We start from the raw sequence: 22451 nt of genomic DNA, 5'->3' as shown, positions 1-22451 counted from the left end.
GTGGAGTCTTCACAGCCATCAAACTGGGCATGAGTTAGGATCTAGGTACCAAACATGTCCTTTAAGAATGCAAAGGCAAAACAGCTTTCTGTTAATTAGGTTTATTGGGAATCATAATAATAATAATGTTGGTATTTGTTAAGCGCTTACTATGTGCAGAACACTGCGCTAAGCACCGGGGTAGATACAGGGTAATCGGGTTGTCCCGCTTGAGACTCACAGCGTTAATCCCTATTTTACAGATGAGGGAACTGAGGCACAGAGAAGTTAAGTGACTTGCTTGCAGTCACACAGCTGACGGGTGGCAGAGCTGGGATTCGAACCCATGACCTCTGCCTCCCAAGCCCGCAAGGTATTTCCCAAACGTTCAGAGAAAAAGGTATAACAAAGATAATTTTTAAAATAGGCTTGGTCTTGAAAGAATATTTAGGTGTCTGCCCGATTTCCTTTAGACTCAGTCGTGTTTACGGAGTCCCCGCACCAAGCTCACAGTCCAGGGGACTCATCAGAGAGAAATTTTCATGACTGTATTGATAGTCTTGTGGTTGAGATTGCACTAGAGCGTTTTTCTAAGATAGTACCACCTTTGCCTACTGGGTAAAATTTAATTACAGAATTGCATATCGCAGCTCTGAATTGCATAATCACCTATTAATGAGTAGATTCTTAAGGAATAAAAAAAGAGCCCTCCGTAATTTGGGCCCAGATGTTAAGCCAAAACAGATTATTTAAACACTGAATTTTCTTTAAGTCCTGGTATTGTTAATTGACTAGAAAGGCCCTTGGAGTCCGGGGAAGGAAAGGTAGCCCATTTCTAGGGTATTACTGAATAGAGAGTAGCATAAGGAACTAGGTCAGGGCAGGGAGAGGAGGTACTGGCAACTTCAAAGCCAAATTATACTGTCTGTTCCACATGGGAGCCCTGATAGGCTCATAGCCATCCTGGCTCCAGGCACAAGCCATCTGCCCTCATGAAGAGTGACAATCACAAGTGGGTGAGCCATTGCAACGGTGCAGATATATACAGCATGGTTGACAACCGCTCCAGAGTGATTTAATAGTGGTGCTTAAGTGTTTAGTAATTCGTACGAACAACATCCCACTCGTTAAGCGCTTACTGGGTGTCGCGCATTGTTCTAAGCGCTGGAGTAGATACGGGTTAGTTTGGACACAATCCCTGTCCACCGTTGGGGCTCACGCTCTGAATCTCTATTTACAGAAGAGGACATGGAGGCCCGGAGAAGTGAAGTGACCTGCCCAAGGTCACACAGCAGACGTCGTGGAGCTGGAATTAGAACCCATGATCTTCTGACTCCCGGGCCCGTGCTCTTACCCGCTAAGCCACGCCGCTCTGCAGTGCACTTGGTACACTGTACTAAGCAGCGTGACTCAGTGGAAAGAGCCTGGGCTTCGGAGTCAGAGGTCATGAGTTCGAATCGCGGCTCTGCCCCTTGTCAGCTGTGTGACTGGGCAAGTCACTTAACTTCTCTGTGCCTCAGTTCCCTCATCTGTCAAATGGGGATTAAGTGTGAGCCTCATTTGGGACAACCTGATTACCCTGTATCTCCCCCAGCGCTTAGAACGGTGCTCGGCACATAGTAAGCGCTTAATAAATACCAACATTATTATTATTGAGTGGGACACAGTCCTGCGTGGGTCTTAAGGGCTAAGTAAGCGGAAGAACAGATGAGGAAGCCGAGGCACACCAGTGTCACGCAGCAATTGAGTACTCTGTAAACGCTGGTTGGTGAGTGGGTGAGCTGAAAACCACTTGACCCAAAGAAGAGAGGCTTTGCCCTCAGGCTCTCTGGGTCAGCCAGTCACTGGAAGGTTAACAAGGCACCTAAAGAGCACAAAATGACTTAGCTGAAGTCGAGAACAAGGAACCGTCGCTGGAACCCACTTTCCACAGTAGGAAAAAAATCATTGGCTTTCTAACTTCTTTGCGGGCATAACTTTAGGTAATAGAAGACAGTTATAGGGAGCAGTTGGGGCAACTGCTGGAGCCACAGGCAGTCGACGCCGGTGCCCAGGAAGCAGCAGAGGTTTTCGGGGAATGTAGACGGTGCAGGATGAGGGAGCGTCATCTGAGACCGTGAGGAATTATCTGGAAGTAACAGCTCCCACTCCATCAGTCCTTGCTTCCTCACCTGCCCTTCCCTTCTTCCTCTACCGGGGGCCAACTGACATTGAGGGGAGAGGGAATGGTAATGATGACGGTATTTAAGCACTTACCATGTGTCAAGCACCGTTTTAAGGATTGGGGTAGATACACGTTACTCAAATTACTGTGGGGCTCACAGTCGTAATCCCCATTTTACAGATGAGGTAACCGAGGCACAGAGAAGTTGAGTGACCTGCCCAAAAGTCACCCAGCTGATAAGAGGTGGAGCCAGGATTAGAACCCATTCCCTGTGACTCCCAAGCCTGAGCTCTTTCCACTAAGCCACGCTGCTTCAGGGTCGGGAAAGCAAAGAGGAGAAAAAGCCTGAGTACTTCAGGTGTCCTAAGTCAACTAGGATGCCAAAATTCTCTTTAGGAGAATATATGTGTCTATTCCATATATGTCGCCATAGTCCAGAAGTGATTTTTGAAAGGAAGTTTTCCATAGATCTCAGTATTGCCCTGATCAACGTGGAACAAACGCAGCGTTAAGCACCAACCTAAAGTAAGTGGGGAAAGCATACTCTCGAGACCATCTTTTTAGGAGTTCCAAACCACCGACCTCAGAAGCAGTGTGGATCAGTGGAAAGCGCCTGGGCTTGGGAGTCAGAGGTCATGGGTTCGAATCCTTGCTCTGCCACTTGTCAGCTGGGTGACTAGACAAGTCACTTCTCTATGCCTCAGTTACCTCATCTGTAAAATGGGGATGACTGTGAGCCTCGCGTGGGGCAACCTGATTACCCTGTATCTCCCCTAGTGCTTAGAACAGTGCTCTGCACACCGTAAGCACTTTTAACAACTGCCGACATTGTTATTATTTTAGCATCCTCTCTGGAGTGCTGAGGTTAACCTGATTGACAGCAAAAGCAACGGGACAGAACACCCAAATTCTCTCAGTCCCCAGAGGCTTGGCAGACTAGCAGCAAGGTGAGGTGAAATGGTTCAGTCACCCATACCCTCAAGCAACTTTCAGACTTCTCTAGCACTGGCTGACCCCAGAGGCTAGTCAGAAGACGTGCGCAGCCTTGAAAAAAGTTCATCTGCACCAGCCGATGAGAACCCACGCTGAATTTACATATTCCCCCTCCCAAGTGCTATGGGGTGACAATATTTCTAGTATCAAATCTTTTGGATGTTTACTGTCTGCGTGCCTGTGTGCCACATACCACTGCGACCATTGAGGAACACGTAGGATCTGTAATCCGTGTTACCTCTGTTTTTTTCCAAGATGCTATTGGAGCCGCTCCCGTATCGGACTCCGGCAGCAACAGATTTTAGGTGTCTAGGCCTGAAGGGCACAAGCTACCATGCTGCCAGAAGCCCAGGACCAGCCCCGGAGAGCTAAGGTGCCCTTGTCAATGTTTCCTCTGGGCTGTTACTGCCCTAAAATCGCCAGTGTGTAGCATCTGTGAAGCCACAGACCTTGAGCGCTTAGAACAGTGCTCCGCACATAGCGCTTAACAATACCAGCATTATTATTACCCAGCTTAAAAGGGACATTTTCCCTCTATAATTAGTTAAACCGCGAGTAGGCATAGCCAGTGCTTTGCGCTGATCGTTGTGCTGTACATTCTCTGAAGCTGACCAAGCAACGTTTTTGCTGTTCAGTTTTCAAATATTGGTAGGAAATAACCTTTATCTACAGGTGGGCTCATCTGCCCTTTGTTGGGTGTGGAGTGCTCATATATTTCTAAGCTCTTCACGAGGTAGATTTTGAAAATCTCCTCCACTAGATTGTAAACTGTGTGTGAACAGGGATGTTGACGACCAACTGTATTGTACTCTTCCAGGCGTTTGGTACACGATGAGCATTCAATAAATAGCAATGACTGACGGGAAGTCTGAAAGGAATCTTGCAGAGGGATCAACCCAAATAAACGCTAAGCAGCTGTGGTCATCTACCCCGACGCTGTTAGTAGCCACTTGTGTTTAAATTATAATTAGGCAACCAAAATAGGTCACTCATGGGGAAACTGTTTATTAGTTGAGAATGAATGGCTTCAGTCCATTTCTTTGCAAAGGATGGCTTCATTTGATGGTTGTCTTACTCTTGTCTGTTTCTAAGCAATACTGTCAGTAAGGCAGTTATGATACCGATCATAAACAAATCCCAGTAGGGTCCAAAGGTGTTGTCCAATTTCAGCCACTTCCATCTCATAGTAAACTGCTGGGAAAAAAGGAGGAAAAAAGCGGCTCAGAAATGCAGGGTGATCACTCCCTCCTGTTTTAGCATGTGTTTCGGCATCCTGTTTCCCCAGGGTTCAACTAGATGATGCGGTAGCGAATCACTGTATAATGCAGAGCTGCCACTGTAAAATTAGGGAGTCATATACGTATTTTGTTGATTTCTGCTTCTACCCATCATTCATAAAGCACCAAGGCTCTTTCACCAAAAGGAAGTTCAAACAGAAGGTTTCTGTGGACAGAAGATCTCTTCCACACCTATTATAACTTCTGTGTATGTTATAAATGCAAAATTATACAAAACAGGGCTACACTTGTCATCTTCCCGCCGGGACAATATTTGGAATTGGAATAGCGTTTTCATTTTTCTTATTAATTGATTTGATTTGATTCCCCAGATCACCCTGGAATCCAGGATGCAACAGATAGTATCATTCCCATTTTACAGAGGAGGAAACTAAAGTCCAGAGAGATCTAATGCGTTGCCTGAGGTCACACAGTTCAGTTTGGAGCTAAGCTAGACCACCGGTCCCCTGATACCGTGTCCCTCCTCTCTCATCATCCCGTGGAGCAATAGTAGTAAAAGTGATGGAGTAAAAGTGATTGAGAGATCTTCGAACCACACGTACGTTAAAGAGCAGGATATGTCTTAGAAAATCCACAGCTTCCAATTTCATAAGTGCAAAGAACACGGGTACAGATGCATCCGGATTTGACTTTGCAGCTAAGTTATATAGTTTCTTAGCCAAATGAATGTCCTAGAAACATGAGAACAATGTAGTCTTTGTTAGGAATAGTTTGGTGCTTACTTAGACACGATGGTCAATCTTTATAGTTTGGTCCGGTGGCAACCAGCAAATTGTGGGTGTGATTTAATTCAGAGATATCTCTTGCCAGAAACATTTCCTGAAGATAATACCAATATTTAAAAGGAAATATCAATTAGAACTTACATTTCTGTCTCAAATGGAACCATTAACATGATGCCAAATAGAGCTTTTGAGCCTGTCAGTGGGCAGGGATTGACTCCATCTGTTGCCGAATTGTATATTCCAAGCGCTTAGTACAGTGCTCTGCACATAGTAAGTGCTCAATAAATACTATTGAATGAATGAATGAACGAGTTTTTCTCACTTTAAATAATGTTAGTTCTACTACTTTACTGAAATAGATTGGCAAACTGATTCAGGCCCTTTTCTAAGCACTAACTTATACATAGATGGAAAAAAACCACATCCACTTTTAGTATTTTTTCATATCTGTACCCTTTCTAGACTGAGTAGTGGGAGGAAAAAAGGAATTACTTTTGTATGCATTTGACGTTAAGACGGTGTGCTTATAGGGATGCTTTGGGAATATGGACTTTGATGAAACACACTGAGCTTTTCAAAAAGACCATTTTGCAAAGAATCCACTTAAAAGCAAGGTCAAGACTTTTTTAAAAAAATTATGGCATCTAGATATACTCTTCCTCCTTCCTGAGTAATCAGCCCAGTCTCTAAACATTTGGAATCCTGAGGCTCCGTGTCTAAATCCTTATAGGTTTCCAATGCCCACGTGGTATTTTATTACTTAAATATTTCCTCAATCTTTTTAATGTACAATTTAAAATAGTTCATTTGTGAGAAAAATCGGCTAGTCAAATACTTAAAAGTTGACGAAGCTGTACGAACAAGTCTTCCTGCCATAAAACGAGAGTGGACTTTGTAAATTCCAACAAATTTGCTTACTATTTTTAAAACACCCTACTGGTTATAATAGTTGTTGTGTCTGCCTATGCAGGTGGCATATTCAATTCAATAGGAAGGAAGTTTGCTGGAGGTCAGCCTCTATTAAAAAGACCATTAAAATAAAGTCATGCGTTTAAAAGTATTTGCATTGGATAATAGTTCTGAATTTATTTCTAAAGTCAAACAAGTTCTTCTTATTATTACACTTCTTGTTACATTCCAAGTCAAAAACAGAAGAGAATTGCAAACTTATCAGGGACCTTGAGAAGTCAATCTCCTCTCCAGCTGTGGAAAATACACAGCTTTCCTTTGTAATAAAGGGTAGTAACTCAGAAGATATTTTCCATTGCCTTTCACAGGGAAACCTTTTTAATTAATTCTGGCGAATTGGTCTAAATCTTTATACCTTTAAGAGTCTGACATTCTCTAAGCTGTCAACTCGTTATGGACAGGACAAGTGCTCAATAGATACCACCGATTCATCGACTTGGGTGCTGGTCATCCCCCACTCCCTTCGCCTTGCACCGGGGGGATTACTATTGGCAGAGGTGAGTGAATGCAAGTGATACTATGTGGGACAACAGACCCACTATAATCAATCCTGCTCAAGTTCGTAGGCCTGAAATCTCTGGGCAGAGCCTCATCCATCATTCCATCATCAGGTGTGTTCAGTTTAGGATTTCACCATTCCTGTCTTTGGAATTCCCACTGCATTAAAACCTCACCAAACTCTTACCAGTTGATTCGAGTACCACATCATTTAGAAAACTGCTCTACTCTTGGTAAGCAAATTCCCCATTCTTTAATAAATTAATGTGATTTGAGGTAATTCAGATTCTTTCCATGTAGAATTGCCGTTTTAATGTCATGAGAACTGGGTGGAGCAGACGAGATCATATTTGGTGCAGTAGCGTTCTTGTAAGGCACTACAAATTCTATTTCCACTGTGACCCAAATATTTCAAATCAAATAAGATACCCCTTGGGTGTAAGTAAAGTGTTTCGAGTGGCACTTTAATTCTGAGTAACATGGAAACGATAGCTAATAAACCAAACGTCAGCAACTTTTTAACATTGGAGGGCTGCTTTCCCAGGGCGGGACATGCTTTAGCTCAGAATGCTTCTGCTTCTAAATTTTCAAGTTAAGAACTGGTCAATCAGAGGGCGCAGCAGGTATGTCCCAGGTCAGGGCTCAGCTACATCCCAAGCCCTTGAAGTAATGGAAACAAGGGATATAGCATACAGGGTTTCAAACAGAAATATGTTCCTATCTATCTACATAAAGAGAGATATATAGATATATATATGTGTACATGTGTTGTGCGTGCATGCACACAAACACACACAACATATCCTCAAGGCAGAACCTTTCCTGTTCCAGGATCTCTCTCTCTCTCTCTTTCTCTCTCTCTATTGCTGACAGGTGGGACATTCAGGTGTTGTAGTCTGAATCAGAGCATATCTAAGATCATGTGGTTTTTTTCAAGTTCAAAGAAGTGAAGACAGGTAGGACAAAAGGCATTTTGTAGTCAGGCCTTCAATTCCTATTGACCTTCAGCTCCGACCTCTTTAAGCAGTCTGGGAATAAAGAAGCAGTTTTTGTTATCACAATGATTTCCTATTATGGTTTATGGTAGTTTTTTTTTTTAGTTGGTTGGTAGCATCTTCACTGAAAATAAAAATTAAATATTAGCTGGCTGCCTGACATCTCTTGAAAATTCATGACCCAAGTGCAGCAATTTTATTTTAAGATTGTTGGGAGGTGGCTCGGTGCTTGTCTTTCAAACATACCTATTCTTTGTTAAGGAAGACTTACCGTGAGGTATATTTTTCACCTCATGTAATGAAAGTATAGTCAGAGTAAAGTTAGTGTACAAAACCTGAGATGACCCGAACCTACTACACTGAAGCAGCAGAGATATTAAATTGGCTGTCAAAGGTTTTTGGGTTTTTTTTTTTAATGGGATTTGTTATGCTCTTACTATGTGCCAAGTACTATTTTAAGCACTGGGGTTGATACAAGTTTCTCACCAAAATATATTTGTCTCACTTGATTGGATAGGGAAGGGGAGAGCTGGCCTGGAGGAGCTTAGGGGATGAAAGGCATAGGACAAGGGAGAGACTTGACAGAGTTCTTTTGAGAAAGATTGGAACCGATACAAAGTCATGCTCAGTATCTTGGACTTGATCTGCTCTTCCAAGCCAACTCTGTCCCGCTTCTGTTGGATGAGTGAGGAGGATGAATTTCTATCCTTTAATGAAGAGGAAACCTCCGTAAATGCTGAGGATAGTTAAATAAGGAATGAACCTATTTACAGGCTACACAGCAGAGCGGAGAAGGGAAACATGAGCAAAAACAACAAAACTTAATAGAGAAATGGAAATTTGAACCCTGTCTAGAATTTCAAATATCTACTGTGTTTCTATAAAATGTTTCTACAAAAGGTTAACAAAAATTTGTAAGGAATTTCTGGAGAAGGAAAGACATTTGGACACATTTCTCTTAGCTCCTGCCAGAACAATCGCTGCCTAATTTTTCAGAAATGTTAATAATGTTGTGGCAACAGACTGCTTGGGATAAGTTGAAATATGATATTTAGACGCTGGGGTTCTTCCCACAGGCTCACTGGCCATGGCAGTTGGAGGGAAACTTGGTTTTTCAAGATTATTTTTAGTTAGCAAAATCAGTTTTCGGCCCAAGTTGAAAGGTAATTTCAAGCACCAACCTAACGTTAGTGTAAATCACAGGCAAGGTCGGTTTGTTGGGCGTCCTCTGAACCTACCTCGGAACACTAGCTGTCGGACTGCATCTTGAGGGAGAAGCCTGAAGTCTCATCTGTGTGAGATCTACTGAGCCCCGATAACGTGCAGAACACTGAGGTTTACGTATTTGGAAGCAGATGACAGATGTAAAATGGTCCAAATGCTGCTCTCAAGGAGTTTACAATCCTGCCTCTCAATACGGCCTCTTTATCACCAAAATTTCTATAAATTTAGTCTTGAAGTGTGGAGGCAATTGTGAGGAAGTCTTTAATGTGGTGTCCTTGGAACTTTCTCCCTCTTGCAATACTGCTGCCATTCTGGGTGACTCAGAGAAGACTCCGGAGCCCTGGCTAAAGGTGGTGTGAGGGATGGAAAAGGGAGCACAGGGTGGCCGGCACCCTTTAGAAAGCAACTGTCAATCAGGCAGATTCATAGATTGCAGTCATACAGATACACTTTCACTCCAAATTTACCCTGCCATCAGGGTTAATCAGCTTTTCAGGTTGAATTAATATGAAATGTACTAGATCTTTAGTTCACTAATGAGGCCAGATACTAATGGGTCCCTTAATTCATAAATGCAATCATTTAAAATTTTCAACCTATTGTTAGACTTGCCTCATGCAGACATTGTCGATGTATCGCTTAGAATCATGCAACATTTCTGAGCCCCTTTTCTTTATCCTTTTCTTAATACCTTGAACTCCCTCTGCTTCTTAGATTTGTAGCATTAATGGACAAAAAGGCTTGACAAGATATAAAAGCTGATGAATAAAACTAGGTGAGTAAAATGCTGGAGCGGCCTTTGTTTCTCATTTCTTTGCATGTATTAGTTGATACTGGGAATACGCTCCTGACGTTTCATTAACATACTAATTTCAATATTAGCAAGTGACGCTATATTAGTTGGTTATATAAGATGTGGAGTGTAATCAGTGTTGCCGCTCAGAATTCAGCCATATCTGTGTTGCTAAATAAGTTCAAAGGATCCTCATTAACTGACTGAAACTTGAGCCCCTGATAGAGCCACTGATCGAAAGTTATTGGCCTTTAAATTAAGCTATTTGTAGGGGAGAACTTGGACAAAGATATCCGGGGCGGAGATTGATGATAATGAAATTCCTCCGGTTTAAAAGGAGCCGTGGCATAAAAGAATGGAGTCCTGATCACAGGGAACCTTGAAGACTTTTAAGATGTATAGGACATGAACTCATCGGTCTATCAGTGACTGCTATTTGACATGAGAAAGGGCCACTAACGATTCCAGCAAACACAAACAAACTCTGTCATTCCACTGGCCGGTTGTACCTTGTGGTGAGGATATTTTCCCCATTTGTTTTTCAGCCAGAAATCCATCTCTGTCCCGAACTGGAGCCTAAGAGATACATTTCTTGTAAATCTACAGCAGTGTAATGACTTCCTCATTGTTGGAAAGATGCTTTCCTCATATGTACCAAATCCTTTTTGAGTCATCTGAAATTACCTTGACTATTATTAACATGAGGCTGTCGGTTCCGAAGCCTGCTTATATCTTATGCCCTTTATCCTTTATAAATCCCCGGCCCTCTGCTTTCATTAAATTCCTTCTCATTTTTGTGCTGCGGGAGCTGGGAGGAGGATAAAAGCCCTCAACCTGCAGAAGCCTTGCTCAGTCATTGCTCACTTGGTCAGTTCTGATCTGTGCATTGTTTTAGATCTTTTATCACAGACATTCAGACTTTTCTCAGTTGTCAGTGCCAGTGAGGACCTACGTGGATTATTTTGGGATTTAATCCATTTTTGAGCCAATATAATTGCAACCTCCTTCCTTTCTGACATAGCCGCTGCTAAGTAAGAAAATGGTTGTAGTTGAGTTTCCTCCTTTCCTTTTACCTCCTCCTCCTTGGTTGGAAGGGCTGAAGAATACGGTAATCAAAAGGCAAATGCAGATTACCAATTATCTGGGTAATCAGTCCCTGAGTAACCTAGAATAGCAATCTTTGATTTGCAAATCTTCCAATAGGTTGCCTCTCCAAGATTTCTTCCAATAGTAATCGCCAGCACAGTTAACATTTATCCTTACACTTCTATTTCCATATACTCTCTATTGCTGCCGACGTCTGATCTATCTAGATTACCTTGGTAACCCCTAAACCATGTTCATACATGTAACCTAGGTTGAACATGGCTTGGGCACTGTGGTGTTTTTCTGCTGCAATGCCATAATGAGTTGCTGCTGTTAGATAATCTTTCTTTGTTCCATAGCCATAAAAGTAGTAATCTCCGATTTTAACTCTGGCATGTGCATTGCCTGGTGGAAATATTAAAAAAAAAAGGGGGGGGGGTAGGGGGGAACATCACTGTAAAGACGATCAAATCAATTCAGGCACATTCCTAGTTAGCTTCATTAATGTTTCTGCCTTAATCTAATGTTCTTTAACAAAAGAAAACAACAACAACAAAAACACACCTTAATTCATTTGAGCCCTTAAAGGCTGTGGATCCAGGGTCACATTGAGACTTGTTTCAGGGGAGAGAAACGCAACACATACCACATCCTAAAGTGCTCTGCTGCTCTCATGATCTTGAGGGGAATGTCTACAAGCCTCCTTGCCCCTCTCCCCTGACCCAGAGGAGAATTGGCATGGCTTATTAATATGAATGTAATGGTAGCGCTATTGGAATAAATGTCATGTGGTACTCTCATCTAATAGGCAGGAGAAGGGACAACTCACTCTTCCTAAATCTAGAATTTACAGGTGGATTAGGACCTCTGGATGTGTCTGGCTCAGTAAGCCCTCAGGAAAAGAATACATTAATGCAGAGGATGCAAGTACACTAGGCTCCTGACTCTTGAAGGGCCCATTTACAGCTCCTGGGGATCCACTTTTAAGTCTTTCTTGCCCTCTAGTGTAGCACACGATAATTCTCTAAAGACTGTTGGGAAATGGCCTGTCTGTGCATTTGAGTATGATAGTGTTTGTGGATGTCAAATAACGTATGTTATACATGTGATCTCAATGCCATGAGTTATAGCTGTGTGACTGTGGGCAAGTCACTTAACTTCTCTGTGCTTCAGTTACCTCATCTATAAAATGGGGATTAACTGTGAGCCTCACGTGGGACAACGTGATTACCCTGTATCTACCCCAGCGCTTAGAACAGTGCTCTGCACATAGTAAGCGCTTTACAAATACCGACATTATTATACATGTAATCTCATTGCCATGAGTATTTGAGGAACCTAAACCTCCAACTATCCTTGCTCGAATCCTCACTAGGACAATAGAATCCCACTGCCTGAGCTCTGCACCGGGCCCACCGGGGACCTTGCGTTGCCCCTGGCAAATGGACATCAAGTCTACACTTCAGAAAATTTACCAGGGATACCTCTCTTTACTGACCGATTGGAAAATTCGTTAATGGGCGGGTTTGACCAACGTAGCCTGTCTGGGTGAGACTGAGAGCCAGCTAGGCAGATCTGTCCTTCAGCTATGCAGGTGATATACTCATTCTGGAAGGATTTTCTCCCTGATCCTCCTAAGGAATGTAGACACTGCCTGAGAGTGAAACTGGGCGTGTGTGATATTTAAAACCCCGAGACAGGGTGATTAGCCTGGTCTCTCCTTGCCGTGGGCTATTAGGGTACATTGGAGGGCACGGTGGGTTAGAAAAGCCTGCACCTGTACACTGATTGACTGACAGGTAGGTAGGCTCAGTGGAAAGAGCCCGGGCTTGGGAGTCAGGGGTCGTGGGTTCGAATTCCGGCTCTGCCGCTTGTCAGCTGTGTGTCTGTGGGCAAGTCACTTAACTTCTCTGTGCCTCAGTTACCTCATCTGTAAAATGGGGATTAAGACTCTGAGCCTCACTGTGGGACAGCCCCACGGCTTAGAACAGTGCTCTGCACATAGTAAGCCCTTAACAAATACCAACATTATTATTATTAGGCAACGCTTCAGATGTAGTGCTACCTGAAAAAAAAATACTCGAAAGAATTAATCAATCAATCAGGGGTATTTAAGTGCTTACTGTGTGCAGAACACTGCACTAAGCACTTGGGAAAGTACATTACAACAGAGTTGGTAGACATGATCCCTGCCCACAAGGAGTTTCCAGTTTAGAGAATGACGACAACTTCTTGCACTCTTCTGGTTTGACCTCCACTGTGAGGGTGGACGGAGGACACTGTGACAGTGTGACGGCTATTTCATTTGGTAGAATGATCAGGCAGATTGCCAGTTTCTTTTATCACATTCTTTAGGTGAATTCATGACAATTTCCTCGCTTATTGGAACAGCCATATATGCCGACAAAGTTGATTGCCACGGCTGAGTCATTTGCTGTGTATTTTGCAAAGCCATGAAGACTTTTATTGCATTCTGCAAAAACATTTATTTTCTCTATTTGGAAATTTCCACTCCCAGAAACGATTTTGACTGCATGCTATTTACATTACCAGCTCAGCTACATTTGAGAACACCTGGGTGAGTCTCCTCTTTCCCGTTTCGGGATCAGTTTGGAACATTTTTTTTTTATCCTATTCACAGTGAAAAGGTACGTCCAAGGCCTTAGAAAAAACAGTGTTAAGAAACCTAATTGCAAGCAAAATGGCTCTTTTACTGCAAAAGAGCTTCACAAATTGACTGTCAATCAGGAAGCTCTTTCTGCAAAATTCCCTTCAATACAAGAGAACCACGGGTACAATTTCTACCTAAGCAGTTTCTGAAGCGTAAATCAGCCCCCATTAGAAAAGGGGCAAAGTTTTCATACTTGGGGCATGCACCTAGTCTCTGAGATGACTCGTCCTACTTAGTGCTCCAGGGGCTTTCTTTAGAATAGCACTGGAATGGCATGTTGGAGTACTCAGTGAGAGAAGGGGGAAGCTGATAGGATTTCATCTCCTCCTCTTCTCCCATACCGGGGATCCTCTTCATATGTGCTGGGAACTCTGATTTAAACTATTCAATCAGTCGACGATAGTTACTGAGCATGTACTATTTGCAGAGCATACAGCACTTGGGAGAGACAATCCCTGCCTACGGGGAACTTAGAGTCCAATGGGGGAGACGGGCATTATGATAAGTTATGGACCGGGGAAATGGCAGCGTGTAAGAAAAGGTCCAGAAAGTGCTGTGTTCACAGCTGATGCCACTGGACACAGTGCACTGACTTGAAATATTTCCCAGACAGGACTTCTTCCCACATAAGTAGTGTTTACCCTTTTGCACTTGGGTGCATTCCTTCCCCAGACGTACATTATCACGTAGAATCAGCTTCGAGCACCAGTTTTGATAAAGGAGGATTGAGCCCAGATAGTTTTCTATTTATTGCTATTGTTCTTGTCTGTGCGTCTCCCCCGATTAGACTGTAAGCCCGTCAAAGGGCAGGGACTGTCTCTGATACCGATTTGTACATTCCAAGCGCTTAGTACAGTGCTCTGCACATAGTAAGCGCTCAATAAATACTGTTGAATGTATGAACATATTCACTCGTCATTTGGACAAAGATAACCTGTCTAAAACTTCGTAAAGCTCTATTCGGGAGACCTGAGAGTTACCGGTAAATTACGTACAAGAAAAAATCTGTAGAAATATAAAACACTGATGTTATGAAAGTCAGGAATATCATGTACTTAATACTTTTCTCCTTTCTGGCTATATCGCCCGGGAAACTAGTTGAAGCAAATCATAATAATACTGGTGGACAGCAACAAGACATGAATTATTTTTAACTCGATATTCTGTACCTTGAGCTGCAGCTCGATTCCACAAGAGAAGTGCCAATGGATACATTTGATCTTCACCAATAATTTTAGTGCTTTCTGGAACGGGGGGAAGTCTATTAGCAGAGTGTACAATATCCTTATAGTAAAACTTTAAATATGAGGAATTTGGGAATCGCAGAGAATTTAAATTGATCTTACTAGATTCCAAAATGAATGCTGTATTGCTTTGAGCTACTTCATAGCCCATTTCTGCTAGCAGTGCATATTGAACAAGGGATGAGTCTATATCACCATCCTTATAAGCAAAGTACGCTGTCAGGAATTTCTCGGCCCAGAACCCTAGTTCGCAGACGCCTTTGTAAAACTGTATAAAGTGAAAGAGAAATGGAACCCATGAGCTTTATGCTTCATTTAACATGATTGATTGATTAGATCAGTCTTTACCTTCCTATATAGGATTTGAACACAAATTCATGTTCTTCAGAAGAAAACTTAGTAGTCTTTACAGGACAAGAATGGTGAGACTTAAGTTTTACACTAAAGCATGACAGCCTGAATCATCGTTTCCAACTTAAAGCCTACAAAAGGGGAACATATTTACTTCTATTTAAAACAAGCGGCCTTTGTGTACAAGGTTGCATTGTGAGTCACAAGAGGGCACTTGATGCACAGGTAATAGTTACAATAATTATAACTATGGCATTTATTGAGCACTTAATATATGCCAAGACCTCTTCTAAGTACTGGTGTAGATACAAGTTATTCAGGTGGGATACAGTCCCTGTCCTATACGGGGCTCAGTTTGGAAGAGTGGGAGAACAGGCATTCAATCCTCATTTTGCTATTGAGAAAATTGAGACACAGAGATGCCCAAGGTCATAGAGCAGGCAAGTGGCAGAGCTGGGATTAGAACCCAGGTCCCCTGGGTTTTGTTTTTTTTTTTTCCATTAGGTCGTGCTCGTTCTCAGGTGTCGCAAAAACGTTGGACAGGGAACCAGTACTGGGGATGTGGGGAATTGACCACAGAGAAGCCACAGAAGAAGAAAACCTCCATTTAGCTGAATATCCCTTATATTACCAAGAGAAAGTTGAGCTATCCCAAATCGACTTGCAGTTAATAATAATGTTGGTATTTGTTAAGCGCTTACTACGTGCAGAGCACTGTTCTAAGCGCTGGGGGAGATACAGGGTCATCAGGTTGTCCCACGTGAGGCTTACAGTTAATCCCCATTTTACAGACGAGGTCACTGAGGCACAGAGAAGTGAAGTAACTTGCCCACAGTCACACAGCTGACAAGCGGCAGAGCCGGGATTCGAACCCATACTTAAGGACCGCTGCTCCCAGGGAGAAAGGACCATGCTAGGTTTTCTAGGTTACATCAAGCCTTATGCTTTCTCTGTTCAACTGCCCTGGTGAGTGGACTGAAAGCTGAACAGAGATGCTGAAACTCCTTATGTGGAAATGCCAATCGGGGTTATGGGGGAAAGGCCCTCCTCTCCTATCACCATTTTTGTCTTCTATGGCAAACTTTAAGACCTTGTAGTAAAGCTGAGAATTAGAAGCAATATTTATAAAATACAGAGAACAGACAATTCAAGAAAGGTATCTCCTCTGGGGATGATAAATTGTGGGTACTTTGAAAAACTTATTCTTTACCTCAACTGCAGTTTGGCATGATCTCAACACTCCAATTCCTGAAGCATACATCTCACCCAAGTAATAAATGGCAAGGGGCTGTCCACTTTGAGATGCCAGGTAAAAATATTTGAAGGCAAGTTTATAATCCTTCCACACTCCTAAGCCAACTGAAAATTAAAATATCAACGACAGGATCCTTTATTATAAAAGTTTCAGTCATGAATTTTTCATGCTCGCGATGATAGCTATTGTTATAAATATGACCGGACCTACCGTCTCAGGTGATGGCTGTGTGAAATCACCATTTGGAAAAACAGCATGATTTTGGCTCACAGACAGTACACTGGGCATACTGACACCCCGAAAACACCAGAAGATTCTTCATCTTTGGGTAAAGATTGTTTACAACATAACTAAAATTAATGAGGCTTTCAAGGGGGCTTTGAGATTGGATTCATCAGTCATCTGGGGTGAAAGACCCACAGTGAGGAGACAGTGCGGCATATAGATACGCCGGCAACTCGCAGTGACCAAGCTGGTCTAGGCTCCCAACGGATTGTGCAGAACTGAGCTGGAGATGGCAAAGAAATGGGGAGGGGCAGCAGTGACCCCAGATGTGTTAGAGCAGTGCAGGTGCAAGTGAGAAGCAGCATGGCCTAGTGGAAAGAGCCTAGGCCTGGGAGCCAGAGGACCTGGGACCTAATCCCGGTTCCTCCACCTGTCTGCTCTGTGACCTTGGACAGGTCGCACCTTCTCTGAGCCTCTCTTACCTCATCTGTAAAGTAAGCATGCAATACCTGTTCTCCCTCCTATTCAGACTCTGAACCTCATGTAGTACCTGATTAACTTAAATTTACCCTAGTGCTTTGTCCATTACTTCACACATAGTAAGCACATAACAGATACTTTTTTTATTATTATTATTATTACTGTTACTCTCCTCAGCAGCAGTGGAAAGTGGTCCCAGGCTTACAGCAAGATTTTTGTTAAGAATAAAGCTTTAAGAATCCTCTAGTACCGAGCTACTTGTCCTGTGAGATTTAATGTAGGCTGATTTGGGGAAAGGCCCATGCCTCTCCACTCTCATTATTTTGGTAAAAGGAGGAGAGTGAGAAATACAATTATTCATCTAAACAAAGCAACAATATAGTATCTATAGCACTTACAGTAATACATGAATCCTAACTGAAACTGTGCATTTGGCCAACCTTTCTCTGCAGCTTTCTGAAAGTACTTAAAAGCTTCGACATAGTTCTGAAAAACAATTACACTCTGTTACTAAGAGGTGAAGATATGATGTCACAGTCACAATTATCTGCTTATCCCAAACTCTTACTCTTCCTTCTACTTACTTCTACCTTTTTGAAGATGGAGTACAACAGATCACCCTATTGTGTTAATTCTAATTTTAAGAAGCTTTACAGTGTATTTTTGAATATCATTTAGACAAATTATAATCTCTTTTCATTTGCCATAGTTTTGTCCTATTGGGAAAATAGCCTTGTCAGGTCAAGGAAAGAATAATATCTACAAGTTGGAAAATAAGACATCACAGTTATGCTATCACAAGTGTATTTGGGGCATACTTAATACATTTCATTGGAGTACTTTTATCTTCCATTAACAAGAACAACACATTAATACATTTTACTAAATGTAATGTCCCTGAATATTTTCTATGGAGTTGTTTTTATAGGCTAATGCTATTCTAAGTACTTACCACTGGAATACCTTTCCCATGAAAATAAAGCAGTCCCAGTCCATAAAATCCAATTGCATTACCCTAAAAAGGCATATTAAATGAAACACCTATTAGCATATTCTAATCCAAGAAAGCCTAGAAAGAATTCAGGATAAAGTGGCTCAAAATGTTTACAAAAATAATGGCATAATTAAGACTGTAGAGGGAATAGTGAGATGATTAAGTAGAATATCCCTTAACCTTGGGATGGATGTCAAGGAGGGCAACCGCCTCATGGTTCCTCCAAACATTCCGCTATTACCTGGATTGGAAATGGAATCTTGGACTGGATGATGGACCATCGGTCTGGCCCAGTAATGGCATTGCTTACATGAGCTACTGCGGTCACTGGTTAGACGAACCCAGACTAGCTGTTCAGATAATGAATTTCAAAAGCACTTGATTAGCCCATCAAAACCGGGCAAGAAGCTACCTGAGCCAGCCCACCCCTCCTTGTAACGTTGTTCCAACTTTCGATTATCTGGGCTTCGATTAGTTAGGTTTTTTTTTCTCTTTACACTACGTTCCCCCGGTTGATGCATTCCTTCCATTTAAGTCAGACATCCGGGGAGGCTGTGAGGGTATCATTCGTTAATTGAACTGTTTTCCATACGCTACGTGGTATCCTCAGGGTCTCTAAGACTTAAGACCTTTCCTGGGGGGAGGATAAACTTCCACCTCATAGCACAGCTCCCCGGCAGTATCCGGCCTCATGTAAAGCCACATTTTTCCAAATCAAAGAAATGGTCCGATCTCTGTTGGCCGTAAATTACCCTCAACCTACATCTCAGAGATAAAGAAGACCTTCCAGAACACAGATTTTGGTTAAGGTATCAATCTAGTAGAATCCAGAGTCCCCAAGCGGGAGGTGAATAAGAAGATGGGAGGTCCAGTGCAGGTGGGTAGCCACCACTTTCCAGTTTACCTAAAGACGCTGAACACTGATCTATAAATAGCTCTTCCTACTTAATGTCATGAAGAAAAATAGTCTCAGGCATTGTACAGGTGGCAAGTTCAATGTCACTTGAGGTATGTGGAGTCCCAGATAAGCGCCGCTTTCACGGCTCAGAATGGCCTGAGCGTTAGATCGATCTGCACTACCAAATTTCTGAAATCACTATTTAGGGCTCATGAATCAGCATAATTTGCCAATTTATATTAGATCTTCAGCTGTTCCAGTTTTCTTAACCTTCTTAACCTCTTTTTAACCAGTTTGCTCTCTCCTCTTTTCACAATTTAGTGGCATTTCAGATAAGTGCCATGCTGCACAATAATTTCTTATAAATTACACGGGAGGCCTTTCCCGGTAATTTGTGCCACAAAATCAGTAGATCTGAGATGAAGTCATTTTAAATAGGCTCCTGGGACTGTATGTGTACTCCATGAGAACAGGGGCAGTTTATAAAATTCCATATTATTAGACCGATTTGAGTATGTATTTACTGTCAGTACTGCCACTTGGAATTTTTGGAACAAAGCATTTCGCACTGCAGGAGAGGAAAGTTTATCACAGCAGTAGATAGCGTTTGGATTACTGTGGTTGATAATAGTAAAGTGTTTACTGAAACGAACCCAAAATATTCACCCAAGTTGTCTGATCTCATCTTCTTTAGCTAGAAAGACGATTAGTCCTACTGGAAGGGCGTGCGAAAGAAAGAAATTTCTGATCCTGATAGATCATGGTCTGTTAGAAGGTGGTCACTTAACCATCCTGGATTGCCAAAATCAATCCCAATTAATCACCCCCGAGTTTTGTGCCGCTCTCCTACTGATCTGTCTTTGGTAAGTGAAACATTTTTTACATTTGTAGGAGTTTGATACGTACCTTATTAGCTGCCATTGAGAAGTACTTAAAGGCAGTGGCATTATTTTGTGGTGCTGCAGCGTTTCCTTCTAAGTACATCTATGATAAAGAAAACCCAGTGAAAAATGGAAAAGGAGAATCTCACTTAACTACTTTTTTCTGGCTGGGGGCTTTGAGAACAACAGTCTTACCCAAAGACAGGGGGCCTGCTCAGTTCTTGCCAACGTCTTTCGGATGCGATACTAAGGCCTAGAGACCTACCGATATCACCTTAGTTTGGGTGATGTAGTGTTGATGAATTCCATTACGGTATCAACTTTTGGGGGACGGCTGAGAGTTCCCGAAATCTCAACCTCAGTCTTCTCAAGAAGACTCCGGCTAGCTGATCCTGGATTCAGATCGGTACCCACTACTTACAGTATAGCAGGGGTTTTCTTGAAGATGTTTAAGAAGGGTTGTCCAAGCGCTTAGTACAGCGCTGGGCATGCAGTAAGCGCTCAATAAATACAATTGAGTGAAGGAAAATATCTACTTGACATTGGTCCTGCTGCCTTCCCCCACAGCAGGCCAGGTAGGAGAACGGAATAACTGTTAGCCCGTCAATGGGCAGGGATTGTCTCTATCTGTTGCCGAATTGTACATTCCAAGCCCTTAGTACAGTGTTCTGCACATAGTAAGCGCTCGATAAATACTATGGAATGAATGAATAAGGTGTAAGAGAAGACTAAAGAGAGTGTACCCCCTTACTGTGGAGGCTGGATAACTGGGCCAATCAGCACAGCCCTTAAGGGGTGGTTAATACACTCTATTCCCATGTAGCAGGAGCTGCGGGGGCACCTCAAAAGGAGATTCTCTTTTAAAGGAAGCTTCAGTCTGGATGTTATCTGGACTTCTGGGCACAGGGAGTTTGTTCTTAGTGAAAGAAGAATTTTCTCTCCCATTTTAGAGGGTACTTTGCTATCCCCTTTGCCAATACAAAGTGAAGTACCAAAGATAAATGAGTTTTTTAGTGTACTTTCTAGTGAATCTCCATTTGGGATCTAAAATTATGAATGATTTATAATTAATCACCTATAATTATTATTTATGTTAATGTCTGTCTCCTCCTCAAGGCTGTAAACTCCTTGTGGGCAGGGAGTGTGTTTGACAACTCTGTAGTATTGGACTCTCCCAGGTGCTTAGTACGGTGCTCTGCATATAGTAAGAGATCAATATCAAAAAATAAAAATGAAATACTTCATTAGGAAAACTGACCATTCTGGATTTCATTCTGGATAGTATTGTTAGTTTCCCAATTTCTCAGTGCATTTCTGGTTCATTTTTTTTTAACTAAATGGTATTTGTTAAACACTTACTACGTGCCAGACGCTGTACTAAGCATTGAAGTAGATACAAGCTAATCGGGGTAAAGGAAGTCCATGTCCCACGTGGGGCTCACAGTCTTAATCCCCATTTTATAGATGAGGTAACTGAGGCACAGAGAAGCGAAGTGACTTGCCTGAAATCACACAGCAGAGTTGGGATTAGAACCCAGGTCCTCTGACTCCCAGGCCCATATTCTTTCCACTAGGCCATGCTGCTTCTCTATATTCATCTTAATAAAATAGGAAATACATAACAAAAAAAAGGCGTACCATTCCCAGAAATGCCATGGCATTTGTACTCCCAGCCTTGGCTGCCTTTAAGAAGTAGTACAATGCTTTCTAAGGGCAAAGGAACAAAACACAAATTACTGTTTTTCTTTAGATGCACAGATAACAAAGCAGTTATCTAAAAGCTTCCTTTTTTAAACATAAAAGTCATTAAAATGGAGACAGAGAAATACACGCGTGCACATATTTTTGCGAATAGAGAAATGAAAATATGTAATTTGTCACGTAACTATTGAGCCCCATCATAAACATCTTGATAACACCCTGCCCTCACAGCCTCTGCTGGGCTATAAATAGTGACCAAAGGCAGGGGCCTTCCATGTAATCCAGGGAAAGCAGGAGAAAGCAACTGTTGCCCGAGCATGCTTCTTCCCATGCTCTTGGAACCTGATCGTAATACTTTTGGTATTTTGTAAGCGTTGTCTCTGAGCCGAACATTGTACTAAGCAGTGGGGTAGATAATAATAATAATAATAATGATGGCATTTGTTAAGCGCTTACTATGTGCAAAGCACCGTTCTAAGCGCTGGGGGGGGGATACAAGGTGATCAGGTTGTCCTAGGTGGGGCGTACAGATTTAATCCCCATTTTACAGATGAGATAACTGAGGCACCGAGAAGTTAAATGACTTGCCCCAAGTCACACCGGCGGAGCCAGGTTGTGAACCCATGACCTCTGACTCCCGAGCCCGCGAGCTTAATATTAGCTGTCCTACAAGGGGCTTAAAGTCTAAGTAGCTACAACCCCTGCCTGTAGCTACAAGGAAAGCTTGGTTTTAAGTCCAAAATGGAAAAGTTTCACACTTAATGGATCTTTATGTTGCTTACACGGGACGATCTCAAGAATGAGCTAAATGAGTAAAAATGATTAACTGGAAACTTCCAATCAGATTTGTCTTGCCTATTTATCTTGATTCTATTTATCTTGATTCTATTTATTGCCATTGTTCTTGTCTGTCCGTCTCCCCCGATTAGACCGTAAACCCGTCAAAGGGCAGGGACTGTCTATATCTGTTACCGATTTGTACATTCCAAGCGCTCAGTACAGTGCTCTGCACATAGTAAGCGCTCAA

At 42.4% G+C, this 22451-nt stretch overlaps 1 protein-coding gene across 14 annotated transcripts in view; it reads right to left on the bottom strand.

Moving 5' to 3' along the window:
- Nucleotides 1–4117: 4117 nt before the first annotated feature.
- Nucleotides 4118–22451, bottom strand: part of SEL1L2 (SEL1L2 adaptor subunit of ERAD E3 ligase) — a 51874-nt gene continuing 33540 nt past the window's right edge. For 8 of the 14 annotated variants that reach the window (XM_029072612.2, XM_029072614.2, XM_029072617.2 and 5 more), the window contains 10 exons: nucleotides 21362–21430; nucleotides 19749–19826; nucleotides 17903–17965; nucleotides 17349–17436; nucleotides 16201–16349; nucleotides 14742–14907; nucleotides 14565–14639; nucleotides 10957–11129; nucleotides 4977–5105; nucleotides 4118–4330 (listed from right to left, as the gene is read on the bottom strand). In XM_029072612.2, coding sequence (XP_028928445.1) covers nucleotides 4208–4330; nucleotides 4977–5105; nucleotides 10957–11129; nucleotides 14565–14639; nucleotides 14742–14907; nucleotides 16201–16349; nucleotides 17349–17436; nucleotides 17903–17965; nucleotides 19749–19826; nucleotides 21362–21430 — 1113 coding nt within the window. In that variant the 3' untranslated portion in view covers nucleotides 4118–4207. Of the gene's footprint in view, nucleotides 4331–4976; nucleotides 5106–5156; nucleotides 5254–10956; nucleotides 11130–14564; nucleotides 14640–14741; nucleotides 14908–16200; nucleotides 16350–17348; nucleotides 17437–17902; nucleotides 17966–19748; nucleotides 19827–21361; nucleotides 21431–22451 lie in introns of all 14 variants that reach the window. The other 6 variants (XM_029072613.2, XM_007672112.3, XM_029072619.2 and 3 more) reach the window with 5 other exon arrangements.

Source organism: Ornithorhynchus anatinus, chromosome 9 (genome assembly GCF_004115215.2).
Source record: "Ornithorhynchus anatinus isolate Pmale09 chromosome 9, mOrnAna1.pri.v4, whole genome shotgun sequence".
Taxonomy (NCBI): domain Eukaryota; kingdom Metazoa; phylum Chordata; class Mammalia; order Monotremata; family Ornithorhynchidae; genus Ornithorhynchus; species Ornithorhynchus anatinus.
This window is presented reverse-complemented; position numbering and strand designations above follow the sequence as displayed.